Source organism: Schistocerca piceifrons, chromosome 3 (genome assembly GCF_021461385.2).
Source record: "Schistocerca piceifrons isolate TAMUIC-IGC-003096 chromosome 3, iqSchPice1.1, whole genome shotgun sequence".
Classification (NCBI taxonomy): domain Eukaryota; kingdom Metazoa; phylum Arthropoda; class Insecta; order Orthoptera; family Acrididae; genus Schistocerca; species Schistocerca piceifrons.
The window spans coordinates 748,955,143-748,971,604 of NC_060140.1; the positions used below are offsets into that span (position 1 = coordinate 748,955,143).

General features: G+C 44.6%; 1 protein-coding gene across 1 annotated transcript in view; it reads left to right on the forward strand.

Annotated features, from left to right (window-relative positions):
* The first annotated feature begins 3,646 nt into the window (after positions 1 to 3,646).
* The window catches only part of LOC124789602 (rho-related BTB domain-containing protein 1), a 385,406-nt gene continuing 372,590 nt past the window's right edge, over positions 3,647 to 16,462 (forward strand). The window contains exon 1 of the mRNA XM_047257011.1: positions 3,647 to 3,785. Coding sequence (XP_047112967.1) covers positions 3,759 to 3,785 — 27 coding nt within the window. The 5' untranslated portion in view covers positions 3,647 to 3,758. The remainder of the gene's footprint in view (positions 3,786 to 16,462) is intronic.

Genomic DNA, 16,462 nt, shown 5'->3' on the forward strand with positions numbered 1-16,462 from the left:
GAAGCATCTCCGTAATACTTGTCTGTTTTTTGAACTTAGCTATAACAAATCTAGCAGCCCGCCTCTGAACCGCTTCGATGTCTTCCTTTATTCCGACATAGTGAATCGGAAACATTCGGCCAATACTCGAGAACGGATTGCACTGGAGTTCCATTTGCGGTCCCCTTTACGGTTGACGCACACTTTCCCAGTAATAGAGTGCAGCTACCGCGGAGGTCCACTGTTGGCTGTAATTATCGTACGGTAGCAAAACTTCGTAGATATGCCAGTGCGTTAATGGGGAGCTGATTTACGCTGAAAAAAGTTCAAATTTTAGCCACCAGGTGCAAATATGGCTCTGTAAAACGAAGTCGACCATTCGCCTTCCGTACTACAATCGTACTACATGCTCGTTCCATTTCATGTCGCTTTGCAGCGTTACGTCCAGATATTTAAACAATGTAACTGTGTCAAGCAGCACACTACTAATGCTGTATTTGAAAGTTATGGGATTGTTTCTCCTACTCATCAGCATTAACTTCCATTTTTCTACAGAACTAGCCGCTATTCGTCACACCAACTAGAAATTTAGGTCATTTTGTATCCTTCTATAGTCTCTCGACGACGACGCCTTCCCGCACATAACAGCATCGACCGCAAACAACCGTATATCGCTGCCCATCCTGTCCGGCGGATCATTTATGTGTGTAGAAAATAACAGCGATCCTGGGGCACTCCGAACTGTACCCTTGTCTCTGATGAACACTCACCGTCGATGACAACGTACTCGGTTCTGTTATAGAATGGGACGTTAATTAACTAGGTGAGGAGCCTTCTTTAAAATTTGAACCTCTCCCCCATTGGTGATATTGGTGAGACGCCCCCCTCAAGTGAGATTTACCCCCTAGTGGGGAAAAATACGTAAAAATGAATTATTTATTTGTTTTAAACACTTAAATAGAACCATGTGCTATTTATAAAGTGTGTTAAATAGCCTTTTTAATACGTGATTAAAAGCACTATTTTAAACATGACAAGGACGGACGGACAGACAGAGAGAAGAGGACAAAAAGGCGCTACGAAAGCAGTATTAACCATTTTGACGGATCCCTAGAACACTAAGCTTTTATTGGTGTATAACATAAACTTTAAAAGTCACTGAGGCGCTTGGGGTAGCCGTGCGGTCTGAGTGCCGACATGGTAGCTCAGCTTGTTCGGTCAGAGGGCTGCGTGCTCTCTGTAATAAAAAAACTGAGTCAAGGAATCAACGATCAACTTGAACGGATGTATTGTGACATCCTCCCAGACATAACGCAACGACCTACATCGAAAAAAAAAAGAGGCGTCTTGTCATGGTTCGCGCGGCTGCCCCCGTCGGAGGTTCGAATCCTCCCTCGGGCATGGGTGTGTGTGTTGTCCTTAGTTTAATTAGTGTGTAAGCCTAGGGACCGATGTCCTCAGCAGTCTGGTCCCATAGTCCTTACCACAAATTTCCACTTTTTTAAATGTCATTGAACCTTTACTTAGTTTGGAGATGAAAGACAACTTTGTTTGTATCTTCCTTTGAACTGTACGATTACGTAACTTTTCAATGTCTTTATTTATATAGTTCACAAGAGAATCCTGGTCAGCGAACTTGGCTTAGTTTCCTTCCAAAAATTATTAATTCCATGCTCGCACATATGTTTCGACTTGTCAGCATACCGCTCAACAGACACTTTGTAAAAGTTTTGTTGCAAATTCATGTTGAACACAATAATTTCGGCTTTATGTGCGTTGCAGTATATCACGACTGACTCACTAACTGAAACGTAGTGATTTCGACCAGTGCGGCAGAAAACTGCCCGAATGAATTCTGACACTTGAGCAACACTTGTCTCAAATCAGGGAATCCCGGTATGAACACACATAAATCATGTGACAGAGAGGTTGTAAATATTGACCCGCCAGGGTAGCCGAGAGCGCTAATGCGCTGCTTCCTGGACACAGGTAGGCGCGCCGGCCCGGATCGAATCCGCCCAGCGGATTAACGACATGGGCCGGTATGCCGGCCAGCCTGGATGTGGTTTTTAGGCGGTTTTCTACATCCTGCTAGGTGAATACCGGGCTGGTCCCCACGTTCCGCCTCAGTTACACGACTCAAAGACATTTGAAAACGTTACCACTCTTTCCTGACTTAAACTAAACACAGACAGCTGGGGTACAGTGATTCCGTCCTGGGGGGTATGGGGTGGCGGCAGGAGGGGCATCCAGCCACCCATTTCCGTTAACCTTGTGTGGTGTACGTACTGTAAGACCTTTGGTACACACACCATCAGATTATTTGACTCGTCGCTCTAACGAAGTAGGCGAGTGTCAGCAATATGTCTTATGGTCTTATCGTGGCGTGTTTATCTTCTGCTGTTAGGTCAGACGATAGAAATGCCACTTGCACTCTTAGAGTAGCAGATTGACGGTGACCAACTTTAAACAGAACTTGATTTATTTTCACACACATTTATTAAAATAATAACAAGTATAAACCTTACTTAACTTGATTCTGGATGCTATTTGCAATTGACAATCTGAAGTTCCTTTGGTCTTGGTACGTTAATCTTATTCTCACATATCTCTGACACTTGACAAAGTGTCTATACATTTATCTTCATGGCTAAGTACAGGAATATGATAATGTTATTAGGCACAGACTGAAACTTGACTATAGACTGGTACAGACTAATGCAGATTGGTACAGACTGGTGCAGACAAATGCAGACTGACTAATCGGAGGTCTTTACACTCGTTACAATACCTCGCGCGTTCATGTATCATTGTGCGAGTGTGATCCGCGAGGAGAAAAGGTTCTACGTTAGCAGCAATCTCATTGGCTGTGTTACATATTAATACGCGGATCGGCGGAAGCAGAATTTGGTCCGTCTCTAAGGCAGCGCCATCTCGTAGTGCGGAGACGGATGAGCGCTGCGCCTGCGCTGTTGTGCTTAGTGGGGCGCGCTCTAGTGGAAAGTTGTGTACGCACTGACTACGCGGAACTATGTACGCAACAACATGCCCCATCTGTTGTAACCCTACCGACCCTGCGGGAAAAGGCGTAAGCGAAAGAAAGAGAGAAAGAGGAGGTTGTAATTGTAAATATTGGTGAGCACTTTAGTATTATCTGCTCAGGATTAATTACATAAGATAAAATATTGTCCATTTGAATAATGTATATTCTCCCAATTAAAAGTTGACTTGAGATTTTCATTGTCTCCCCTCCCTTTAAGTGAGATTTGGTGAGATTTAGGTGGACCCTCCCCCCACCCCCCCGCAGATTTTGAGCTCACGTAAATTAATGGACGTCACATGGCCGGGAAACTGTCCTATGTGGTCGCACCTTCGTTAACAGTCTGACCCTGAGCAGCGTTGCCAAACAAGCCATCAGCGTAACGAAGAGTGGCGGCGTCAGCGCAGCAGCAGAGGTTCCGGCAGCGGCAGCAGCAGCAGCGCCAAGTGTTTGTTGCCGTCGCTTGTTTGCAAGCAGCGCGGCGTGACGAGATTGTTGGCCGTGTGCCCGGCAGGAGCAGGCACGGGGGCAAGGGACGCGGGCGGCGTGCGGTTCGGCGTTCCTGCGACGCGCGTTGAGCGGTGCGTGGCGCGCGGTGCGTGGCGAGGCCGGGAAACGGCGGTCCACGGTCTGCAGGGCGGAGGCGGCGGCGGAGGCGGAGGCGGCGTGGGTGAATGCCGGGGGCCGCTCCTGAGCCCAGCGTCTGCACGGGGGCGGGGCCGCCCGGCGCTGTCCCGCCATGAAGGACAACACCCCCAAGAGAAGAGTATGCACCGGCTCAGCGCACGCCGCGGAAGGTGGAAACTGACCACTGCAAGGCGGGAACAGGCCTTTCTGTTTTTAAGAAGCTCCGATAGTGTCGCAATTACAGACAGTGACCCTGGAAATACACAGGGCGTGTACACTTCTGACATCGTCAGCGTGCGGGCGACATGTAGTATTATGAACACTGAATAAATTCCCAACTGCCAAGATCGCAAAAACCATTCATTCCTGTAGATGACCGGTTTCGGTGATTCTCTGTGATCTATGATGTAAACGTACACTACTGGCCATTAAAATTGATACACCAAGAAGAAATTCAGATGATAAACGGGTATTCATTGGACAAATATATTTTACTATAACTGACATGTGATTACACTTACACGCAATTTGGGTGCATAGATCCTGATAAATCAGTACCCAGAACAACCACTTCTGGCCGTAGTAACGGCCTTGATAGGCCTAGGCATTGAGTTAAACAGAGCTTGGATGGCGTGTACAGGTACAGCTGCCCATGCAGCTTCAACACGATACCACAGTTCATCAAGAGTAGTGACTGGCGTATTGTGACAAGCCAGTTGCTCGGCCACCATTGACCAGACGTTTTCAGTTGGTGAGAGATCTGGAGAATGTGCTGGCAGGCAGCAGTCGAACATTTTCTGTATCCAGAAAGGCCCGTACAGGACCTGCGATAGTGCATTATCCTGCTGAAATGTAGAGTTTCACAGGCGTCGAATGAAGGGTAGAGCCACGGGTCGTAACACATCTGAAATGTAATGTCCAGTGTTCTTAAGTGCCGTCAATGCGAACAAGAGGTGACCGAGACGTGTAACCAATGGCACCCCATACCATCACGTCGGGTCATACGCCAGTATGGCGATGACGAATACACCAATGTGCATTCACCGCGATGTCGCCAAACACGGATGCGACCATCATGATGCTGTAAACAGAACCTGGATTCATCCGAAAAAATGACGTTTTTGCCATTCGTGCACCCAGGTTCGTCGTTGAGTACAACATCGCAGGCGCTCCTGTCTGTGATGCTGCGTCAAGGGTAACCGCAGCCATGGTCTCCGAACTGATAGTCCATGCTGCTGCAAACGTCGTCGAACTGTTCGTGCAGATGGTTGTTGTCTTGCAAAAGGGATCGAGACGTGGCTGCACGGTCCGTTACAGCCATGCGGATAAGATGCCTGTCATCTCCACTGCTTCTGATACGAGGCCGTTGGGATCGAGCACGGCGTTCCATATTACCCTCTTGAACCCACCGATTCGATAGTCTGCTAACAGTCATTGGATCTCGACCAACGCGAGCAGCATGGTCGCGAAACGATAAACTGCAATAGCGATAGCCTACAATTCGACCTTTATCAAAGTGGGAAACGTGATGGTACGTATTTCTCCTCCTTACACGAGGCATCACAACAACGTTTCATCAGGCAACGCCGGTCAACTGCTGTTTGTGTATGAGAAATCGGTTGGAAACTTTCCTCATGTCAGCACGTTGTAGGTGTCGCCACCGGCGGCAACCTTGTGTGAATACTCTGAAAAGCTAATCATTTGCATATCAGAGCATCTTCTTCCTGTCGGTTAAATTTCGCGTCTGTAGCACGTCATCTTCGTGGTGTAGCAATTTTAATGGCCAGTAGTGTAGATCCGAAGATGGCAACGCAGAATTCCCGAAAACGTTCATCTATAAAAATGAATAATTTTAGCGATCTTGGCAGTTGAGAATTCATTCGGTGTTCATACAGCGTGTGATTGTAATTACTGTGCAGCTACTCATGGAGAACCGGTGTGGGTTGTAATTATAGTACGGTAGCGAAACTTCGTCGGTTTCCCAATGCTTTAATGGGGAGCCGATTTACGCTGAAAAAAAAGTTCCAATTTTAGCCACCATGTGCAAATCTGGCGCTGTACACTGTATCGTTTGATGCGGCGTAACGTAAGTGAACAGTATGGCTATCGAGAAGAGAGGCAGTGCGCTGTTCGTGAAACTCTTTTACGTAAAAGGCAGCAATTACAGTGCTGCACTGAGATTGTATCGCCGACTGAAAGGTGTCCGAGGAGAGGCCCGATGTAATTAAATAGTTTAAAGGTGATGATAATGTGAGAGTGGTGTGGCACATGGGCGAGGACAAGGTTGCTTCTGCTGTAAGTGATCATGCAGCACGTGCCCCGGTTAGTGCTAGTAGTAGTGCAGTGTCACGAGGCATGTCCATACCATGGTCAACAGTGCGGATAGTTTTGCGGTCTATATTACAATGGTACCTGTACAAGATCAAGACAGTGCAGCAACTGAAACCTCATGAACCACAGCAACATTCTGAGTTTGCTCTTCGGTTTCTGGCACGGATCGAATTTGATGGCGTGTGGTCGGGCGGTATTCTGAAAACTGACGAGGCGCATTTAACAGTACAGGATGCGGTGAATGCCACAGAATTGCTGAATTTTGGGTGCTGTTAAACTGAGCTTTGTCCACAAGGAGCCACTGCGCTCGCCGTATGTGACTGTGTGGTGTGGATTCACAAACACCTTTATTCTCTTATTCTCAGTTCGCTCGTCTTTGACGAGAATACAATCAGAGGGCGTGCCAAGCGATTTTGCACGAAATCTAGGCATGTGATCCCTGCTTTGGAAGAGCGCGACTGTGGGGAAACCACTGTTTTATGCTAGATGGGGCAGTACCGCATGTCGCTCGTTTAGTGAAAGATCTGCTTAGTGCAACCTTCCACGAATATGTTATTTCCAGAGGTTTCGCAGATGCATGGCCCGCAAGGTCACAAGTTCTGAATCCAAGGGACTTTTGGCAGTGGGAATATCGGGACAAGTTCGTTCTCTACCTGATCTGAAGGCCAGTACATAGGAACACGTTGCTCACATTCCATGGGAATTGCTTCGAGTAACTGTTGATCACGAGGTTTTACAGAGGCTGCATCTCATGGACGTGTCCGGTTGTCATACTAAACAAACTGTGTACGCGGCTGTTAATACTAAAATCGAAATTATGCCTTTCTCACTAGTGTCACCTTTTCTGCCCACGTCCCGTTCCTATTCCGTGACATATGGAAACATTTCTATACGTTTTTCTTGATTCACAGCCCCAGTTTTGCACCTTATGGCCAAAAATTGGAACTAATTTTTCCCGGCGTAAGTCGGTTCAGCAGTAACGCATGAGAATAACTACCAAGTTTTGCTATCATTCGATAATTGTAGCCCACGCAGAATCCGTGTAAGTAGCTTCACTTCAATTACAACCAGCCGATACAATTTCTTCCTTTAATTTTAGTCCGTGACCACAAAAAATTAAAGATGGAAATAAATATCCTGTTGAATCAGCGATCATTGTGAATATTTTATGAATAAAACAGTCTAGATCCCTTCACACATACCTTCACTTGCAGCGTTCTTTCCGCTATTGCCAACATCAGATCAAAACACAGAACTTGTAAACAAGGTGGAATGTCAGTATCAGTAAAACCTATGCAGCAACTGTCCGAAGTTCAATTTTAGACCATCCACAGGACATTTTCAACAGTGCATTTCCATATTTGCAATGACTACTCGTTGTGAAATGATCTATTATAGGATGCGCATTCAACAACTGAAGAGACAAATTGTTGTAAAAAAGTAAGTGTAATTTTACAAAATGAGACTTTTAATATTTCTCAAAATAATCCGCACCACTATGCATACACTTGTTTCAACTATGAACAAAGTTTTTTGTATACCGAATGCAAAGAAGTATTCGTCTTTTGTTTGAGCCACTTTCCTACAAATTCTTTCACCAGACAAGTCAAAATCGGAGGAATCCAAATCTGGAGCGTAGGGAGGATGAGGTCGTATTTCCCAACCACAGTCGAAATGAAGACTTTTTTTTAGAGGGGGGAAAATTTGTATGATCGTGCACTCTCCAAATTTTCTACAGAAAACAAAGAGGTTTTGTTAATCTGGTATCATACCAAACAGTCAGAAAATTGTCGAGGCTATTAAGTCTGATACCTGTGCTGTAAAGAATCTTCTCCTCTGTGTTTGAGGAACACGAGAATATCTGGGGGAGGGGGGGGCGCCTTCAGCACTGTAACCGCCCTCTCCTCCCCCCCCCCTTCCCTACCAGTCGCGATTCTCGACTGCTCCCTAACCATTTCTTCAACGGTTTGTTGGGTCAGCTGGGCGGTGTGAGGGCAAGCATTGTCGTGCAGCAATTTCGCGCCTTTTCGATTTAGACTCGTGACGACTTTCTTTTGCTGGTGGCATCACTTTGTTCATCCGAATATCTGAGTAGCAGGCATCGTTTATTGCACGCTGATCTTGTCGTCAATGCGGGATCCAACCGAAGGAGTTGACACTCCAGCTGGCCGGCCAGGAGGTTGATCGTCAGTCACGGAAGTTCGACCCACTTATAAAAATCTACCCACTTCTAAAATTTTTCGTGGTTCCAAAAATCAGATCACTGAACGTTGTTAAAATAATGTGGAAACTTCAAGCGGACGCTCGATTGTTAAATGCAATATTGCGATTGTAAATAAAACTATTTTTATCCATCCGATATTCTTAGCTCATCCCAGTGATGCTAACCGAAAGTCATGAAAGTATGAAACGCTTCGGAAAACTCTGTCACTTCTACATCAGTGGTCTCTTCAGTTATTGTCTGTCCCTCGTAGTATACCACGTGGTATAAACAGCTTATTTTCTGCCTTACAATGTAAACAGTAAAACACTTCAATGTTAGCTGCAAGACAGAGAACCTGGTACACTTTAATAGAATACTTCAGAATGAGCCATCATTGCAGTTGTGGAATATACGGCTCAATATGTTATATGTCCCGTGTAAGATCTGAAATTGACCGAAATCGGCACTTAAAAATAAAATAGCTAGTACAGCTATAGTCTATTTATTGGAGGTCCTAACAACTCTGCCTCTTGGAACAGCTAGAGGTGTAGCTTTAAGATTCTCTGCAGAGAAAAACAAATTTGCCACTGCATAAAACTTCCACCAAAATGTTAAATAGAAATATTCGTTAAGTTAAAATATCTATAAAAGGCAATTTGAGAAAAATCTGCTATAAGCGGAAGGATATACAAAATGGAAAGGGCATAGGGTCAAGATAAGCGAAAACAGGACATTACAAGATAGTAGTGGAATTAGGACGCCTCTAAGCAAGTCATTGCCTTGCATTTAACTATAAATTAAGCTAACTAGAAATACTAGAAAGAAGAATTATGAAGAAAATTAATTTTCTAATACACTCCTGGAAATTGAAATAAGAACACCGTGAATTCATTGTCCCAGGAAGGGGAAACTTTATTGACACATTCCTGGGGTCAGATACATCACACTGACAGAACCACAGGCACATAGACACAGGCAACAGAGCATGCACAATGTCGGCACTAGTACAGTGTATATCCACCTTTCGCAGCAATGCAGGCTGCTATTCTCCCATGGAGACGATCGTAGAGATGCTGGATGTAGTCCTGTGGAACGGCTTGCCATGCCATTTCCACCTGGCGCCTCAGTTGGACCAGCGTTCGTGTTGGACGTGCAGACCGCGTGAGACGACGCTTCATCCAGTCCCAAACATGCTCAATGGGGGACAGATCCGGAGATCTTGCTGGCCAGGGTAGTTGACTTACACCTTCTAGAGCACGATGGGTGGCACGGGATACATGCGGACGTGCATTGTCCTGTCGGAACAGCAAGTTCCCTTGCCGGTCTAGGAATGGTAGAACGATGGGTTCGATGACGGTTTGGATGTACCGTGCACTATTCAGTGTCCCCTCGACGATCACCAGTGGTGTACGGCCAGTGTAGGAGATCGCTCCCCACACCATGATGCCGGGTGTTGGCCCTGTGTGCCTCGGTCGTATGCAGTCCTGATTGTGGCGCTCACCTGCACGGCGCCAAACACGCATACGACCATCATTGGCACCAAGGCAGAAGCGACTCTCATCGCTGAAGACGACACGTCTCCATTCGTCCCTCCATTCACGCCTGTCGCGACACCACTGGAGGCGGGCTGCACGATGTTGGGGCGTGAGCGGAAGACGGCCTAACGGTGTGCGGGACCGTAGCCCAGCTTCATGGAGACGGTTGCGAATGGTCAACTGCACATACGGTTCACGTCCACGCTGTCGCGGCATGCTACCAGTGTTAAAGACTGCGATGGAGCTCCGTATGCCACGGCAAACTGGCTGACACTGACAGCGGCGGTGCACAAATGCTGCGCAGCTAGCGCCATTCGACGGCCAACACCGCGGTTCCTGGTGTGTCCGCTGTGCCGTGCGTGTGATCATTGCTTGTACAGCCCTCTCGCAGTGTCCGGAGCAAGTATGGTGGGTCTGACACACCGGTGTCAATGTGTTCTTTTTTCCATTTCCAGGAGTGTATGAAGCAAAGAAGTCTGGAAATGACGAAGCAGTGATGAAATTAGAAGATACAGGTGAAAAGTTCGCTGAATGGTCTCAGGAAACAAAAGAAACAAGAGTTACAAACAAAATTACTTTAATGGGCCTCAAAGTAATCACCATTAGAAAGAACACACTTATGACATCGGCTGTAAAGCTACGGGAAACGGTCAGCAAGCACTTATTTTGGAATCGCTCAAAGCATCGTGGTCCACAACATCTGCGAATTTTTATGAACAACTGTGCTTACACTGTCTTTGTTTATCTCCACCTGTTCCGCTCTCATTCTCAAAGACTCCCGCCGATCACGCGCAAGCATCTGTCGCACTCGTTCGACGTTGTCTGGATTGTGTATGTTGACCTGAACGCGGCTCATCCTCTACTCGTCCTTTCCGTTTCTAAAGTGTTTAAACCACTCAAACGAACACTTTTTAATCTCTGCTTCAATACTGTACACTTACACTAACTTTCCTTGAGTATCCGGTGTTGTTTCCTACATTATGAAGCATTATATGTTAACGCGTTGCTCCATTTTTCAATGCCACTAATGCGACAGATGCTTGCGGATGATCGGCTGTTGTCTTTGAGAAAGAGAGAGGAAGAGTTAAAGACAAGCACAGACAGTCGAAGCTCTGTTGTTAACGAACATTCGCAGACGCTGCGGATAACCAACAACTAGTGACTACAGTGCTTCGATCGATTCCTCAACAAGTGTTTCCTGACAGTTTGCAACGGCCTTACAGCCGGTATCAGAAGTGTGTTGTGGCTAATAAAGATTACCTTGAAGGTCAGTAAAGGTATTTTGTTTCTAACTCTTTTTTCCTTTATTTTCTGAGACCATTCACCAAACTCTACAGACGCATCTTTTGTGCCAAATTATAGAATAAAATAGCAGAAATGACAAGGAAAGAAGCCTGAGATTATTTGAGCATATATAAAGGACGAAAGACAGTAAGATGACAAATCAGATTTTCAAGTATCTATGGGAATAGAAATTAACAAACTGGATCAGAGAAGTTAAAAACACTTAGAAATACTCAAAGAAAGGGTGAGAGAAAGAGAAAGGTGGAAGTTGTAACAGAATAAATGTAAAGTGATCAAAAGAAATAAAAATTTGCCATGTTGGAAAGATGAAATAAATACTGGAGGAAAAGAATCGAGCAGATGAGACGGAACTGAGTCACGTAATCTACAGAAGGGCAAGGGTCCTTAATTATCCGATTAAGAAGAAACCTAAACGAACGGAGTTCAAGTACCAACCACAAAACAGTGAAATTTTACTCAGACATTATCGTCTGAAGCCGTTGTGTGTGATACTTTTAACCAACACAGAGTAATGACTGCAGTGAGATAAAGTTTCCATCTTCCGCGTAGTGCTTGCTCTGATCCCTTTGGGCGTGGTATTTTGCAAACTAGCTCTTGCTTTCGCATTGCGTAACGTCTTTAGCTCTGCGCTCTAGGCTTCACAGCATTTACTAACCGCAAGCTGCCTCTATAATGCTACTAATCTGTTTTAAGCACAAGAAGCCAGACAAACACGTGTCAGAGATAGAGGCTGGAGAAAGCAGGTCCTAGCTGTGGACCAGAGGACAGAACCAATCCCGGAACCTGTAAAACCTGTTGGCTGCGTACCTTCACTTTCGTCAGCACGTGTCGACAAATATAGTTTTCTCTTTTTATATTTTTAGATCCTGCAGGAAGCTGTTTTTCTTTATTTCGATTCGCCTGGAATGCGTGCTGCGAGAACTGTTGTATGATATATTTAGATCTATGTAAAGCGCGATGTTGCTGTTCACGAAGTAAAGAAGACGAATTTTTCGTTACTTACGACACACATCAATTTATATACTGTTCCATTCGCCACGAATATTTCAGCCTTTTGGCGAATGTTATGGTGATAGCGACACGCAAGGAACCGGTGATAAGAGATTGCGAAGAGAATGCAGCGCGACACTGAGTCTGGCCTCAGTCTCTTCTTCCAACAGGAATATACAATTCACGGTACCTGCGGTTAACGTTCCAGCAAACTGGAAGTTTTGAATACGAAAAATAGGAATAATATCGCTCACATTTTTCTTTGACTACATCGCCTGTCTCCTGACGTGCTTATTCATGTTGCGATGGACTACGCAACTCAAAGCTTAAATCCATGAAACGCGTCCTATCATGCAGATCGAAGAATAAAAGCAGGATAAGCATTTAGCGTCATAGAAATGTAATGCGAATTGCATGTTAGAATCGCTCTTTCCATTTATTAAGTTTTTTATATTGGTTGTAGTGAATATCAAAGGCAAAAGAGAGAAAGAGTATGATGAGGAGATGAACGACTGAAATCGGCGAAACCTGTGTTATAAGCATATCTTTAACTCTATAATGCGTGATCGTGGAAAGATGAGTAATCCGTTTTGTGCGTCAGAATTAACTTTGCAGTAAAATGATGCTTATAAATCGGCATCGGACTTCGTTAGCCTGCAGCTGAATGAAGATAGGTTCGTTTTCTGCAACGTGTTTGGAGCACTTAAGACTGTGACAGTGGCGGCCGATCCATCGCGTCATCGTGTTAAGACGGCAAACTACGACTATTGGCTGAAAATATTAAAAATTATGAGATGAGGACAAGGAATTGATTAAATAATAAAAATCAATCAAGTAAATATTTATTTTAATGTAATTCAGCTTGTTTAAAATAACATCACAAGACACCACATTTCATTCCATTCGTTCACTGAGACTTCTACGGCGGAAGGGAATGCAAGACAGTATTGAGAAATTATCATTCGTCCTAAAAACAAATTCGGAGCGAAAACAAGTCATAAGACGTATCACTGAGATCGGGAATCTCTGATGATGACGATAAATTGTGGAATTACAAATTGACTTGCGTGCATTTATCGTCAAATTAGTTATAGAGAGGAAAAAACACGAAAAACAAGACTTTTAACGTAGCGTAGGTACATCAGTAGGAATTGGTGTACAGACTAAACTCATTTACGCATGAAAAAGTTCCGACTTATGCCTAAATATTCGAAGTGTATAGTTCCAAAATGAAACCTACAGATTAGCGTAAATTTCTCCACGGTAGTTGAATCCCTCTGATGAAAGTTTGGTTAAAATGGGACCTATAAAAGAGTGTGAATCGCAGCGGCTAAGTAAATATTATCGAAGTGCAGATCATTTCCTGTATCTTGCACTGAATGGGCGATTAAATGCGTTTCTTTCCAACTTGTTCCCTCACAACGATAAAATTTGTGTGTTCGTACTGCTACAATTATACAGTTCCGAAGACCACAGATGTTTTTGACAGCTCTTTTCTGAAATAAAAGGAAACTAAAAGAGGTAGAAAATCAGTAAAAAGGATGTAACACGACAGTAATAAGCAATGTAAACAAGATTTCGTATTTCAGTTTCAGTAGTATTAGAGTGTTCTACAGTGTAAAGCAGTGTCTCAGTTGATGTTAAAAGACTGAGGACACTGTTCCACCATAGAAGGATCTGAAAAGCTGAGAAGAAATGGAATACGGAACCACAAACAAGATGAATAACATTTAATCCACATATGTAAACCGTCGACCGTCTATCTGATGTAGAGATTTGCGTGTGAGTGCAGGAAGTAAATTTTACTTGAAAAAAATTGCAAGAAATTGCGAAAGTCCACCTTACAGTAAGTAACAAATTTCAGACATTTGCATCAGTAGTGCTTCGTCTTTGGTGAATCTAGAAACTCCGCACTTCCCACGTTTTCCTGAACGCCGAGGATCAGTAAACACGGCGTCTCCAGCAAACGAGCTTCTTTGACTGGAAACGGCTGAGCGACCTTGGACGGAATCCAGGGTAGAAGCGCGCCGGCAGAAGGCAAAGGAATTCTATGGATGTTTCATTCCTCACCTGCGCTGCTGGTCTCTTGCAACTGACTTTCTCAACGCAGCGATGACCTATAAACGAATGCAAGGCCTAATACATTAAAACAAGCACTCGTATGAACCGAGGTGTGAATTTGGCTACAGAATAGATGTACAGTTAATGTTTGTGTAATTTATTGCAACCCACCGCCATAGCAGACTTCACTAATATATTGTAGTGTGCTGATGCTACAGCCGGGGTTGGCCGAGCGGTTCTAGACGCTTCAGTCTGGAACCGCGCGACCGCTACGGTGATGTCTCAGTTGATGTTGAGACTGAGGACACTGTGTGTGATGTCCTTACGTTAGTTAGGTTTAAGTAGTTCTAAGTTCTAGGGGAGTCCCATAGTGCTCAGAGCCATTTTTGTGCTGATGCTCGTTCACTGGTGAATACATTTTCTTTGTCCGATTGTAGCCATTAATCAAAGAACTGGAAATGTGGTTTCCCCCTTAGTGATGGAGCAAGATGAAATTTTTCACAGCGTACAGACACAATTCAAGACGATGATTTACCATATTGGCGGCATTGTGTTTTCGTCACAGTGTTATGCCTTTAATAAATAAGTTGTGCGGTGGGCATGTTGTGATGCTCGCTACTGTCGAATGTCTTAACTTTCAGTAACGATCACATATACAAAGAGATGTTACATACGAAGTGATACAGCTGCCCCTACCTCTGAGTTTTACGCAGCCTACAGTATCTTCAAATACCACACGCAGGATTTTTATGTTCTCTCGCTCGCTGTGCAGAAACTATTATTTCTACAGAAAAAATGAGTAGCACCTTCTGTAGGAAATTTAATGTAGTTAAATTTTGTATTGGAATAATTTTCGCTGGAGGCCAAGATTTTCCGAGTTATTCAAGATAAATGCATTTGAATTTCACTGTTGTAGGTTTTGCTCGAATAATTCGAAAACTGCTGCCTCTATCGAAAAACACAGTCCATCACAAAATGTAATTACATTAAATTTCCTTCAGAAAGGACTTTTTCATTTTTTTTTCTGTAGGACTAACAGTTTGCACGTAGCGAGCGAGAGAATATGAAATCTTACATGTGGTATTTGAAGACATCGTGGGCTGTATAAAACCCAGCATCAGTGGCAGCTGCATCATTCCGTATAGCATACGCTGTACTTCATATTAACTTTAATAACATAGTGCAAAATAGTGTTGAGATGTGCCACAAAACGATAACAGATGCAATATCATCACAGCGAAACAGAAGGCATACGATGTGGACCTAATGAAACCCCTGGCGACTCGACAACTACAGATATTTTAGTTAATAGTCTTAGTAACGTAAATTATTTTAAGTGTTTTTGTATGCTTTTCTGAGTGTGTAATAGCGCTGCTAACACAGGACGGATCGTAAATAAATAAATATCGTAAGTTTCATAACAAGAATTCATTTCGGTAGGCTGGGGTATACACACATAACAAAGTTCGACCTCGGGAAACCAACCAAGCAATAAGACGCTACTAAAAACAGTTCCTCAGTAATGCGAACGGTCTCGTTTGCATTAGTCTGGTTTGAGTCAGTCTGTGAGGCACGATGGGGAGCTCAATTAGTGAATCACTGTCTGCACGTGTCGGCGTTCAAGTGCACAGATCCAGCTTGTTGCATATGATGGATACCGTGTATCGGGTTAGTGGAGAGTCCGAGTAAACCACAGTCCGAGGACGCTCATCCTGATCGTTGCGGAAGAGCCCCTACGGTGCTTGGAAGGTAATGAGAAGAACTCGTCGTAAGATGAATCTTCGAGTCTTTCTGTCTTTCTGGCATACTCGGATGATGCAGTAGATAGAACGCTGCCAGCAGAAGGGATGGATTATGCTTCGAGGGCCCTTCTGTCCACAGTTGTCCTAGAAATGTAAAATACACTCATGCTCATAAATTAAGGATAATGCTGGTACATGGTGAAATAACGCTCTGGTGGGTGGTTTTCGGGTTTAAATCACCTCGGGGTATGACCATACGGTGCATCTGACCTGCGGTCGTCACACGGTGGCGCTGGCAGCAGTCCACATACGCAGAGGTGTGTTGGTGCATGTCAGAGTACGGTACAGCGAGTAAGTGTGCAGACGTTTTCGGACGTGCTAATGGTGACTGTGTGTTGAAAATGGCTCAAAGAACACTTATTGATGACGTTATAAAGGGTAGAATACCAGGGCGACAGGAGGCTGGTCAAACACAGCAGGTCGTAGCACAGGCCCTCCGTGTGCCACAAAGTGTGATCTCAAGATTATGGCAACGATTCCAGCAGACAGGAAACGTGTCCAGGCGCTACAGTACGGGACGTCCACAGTGTACAACACCACAAGAAGGCCGATATCTCACCATCAGTGCCCGCAGACTGCCAGACTGCCA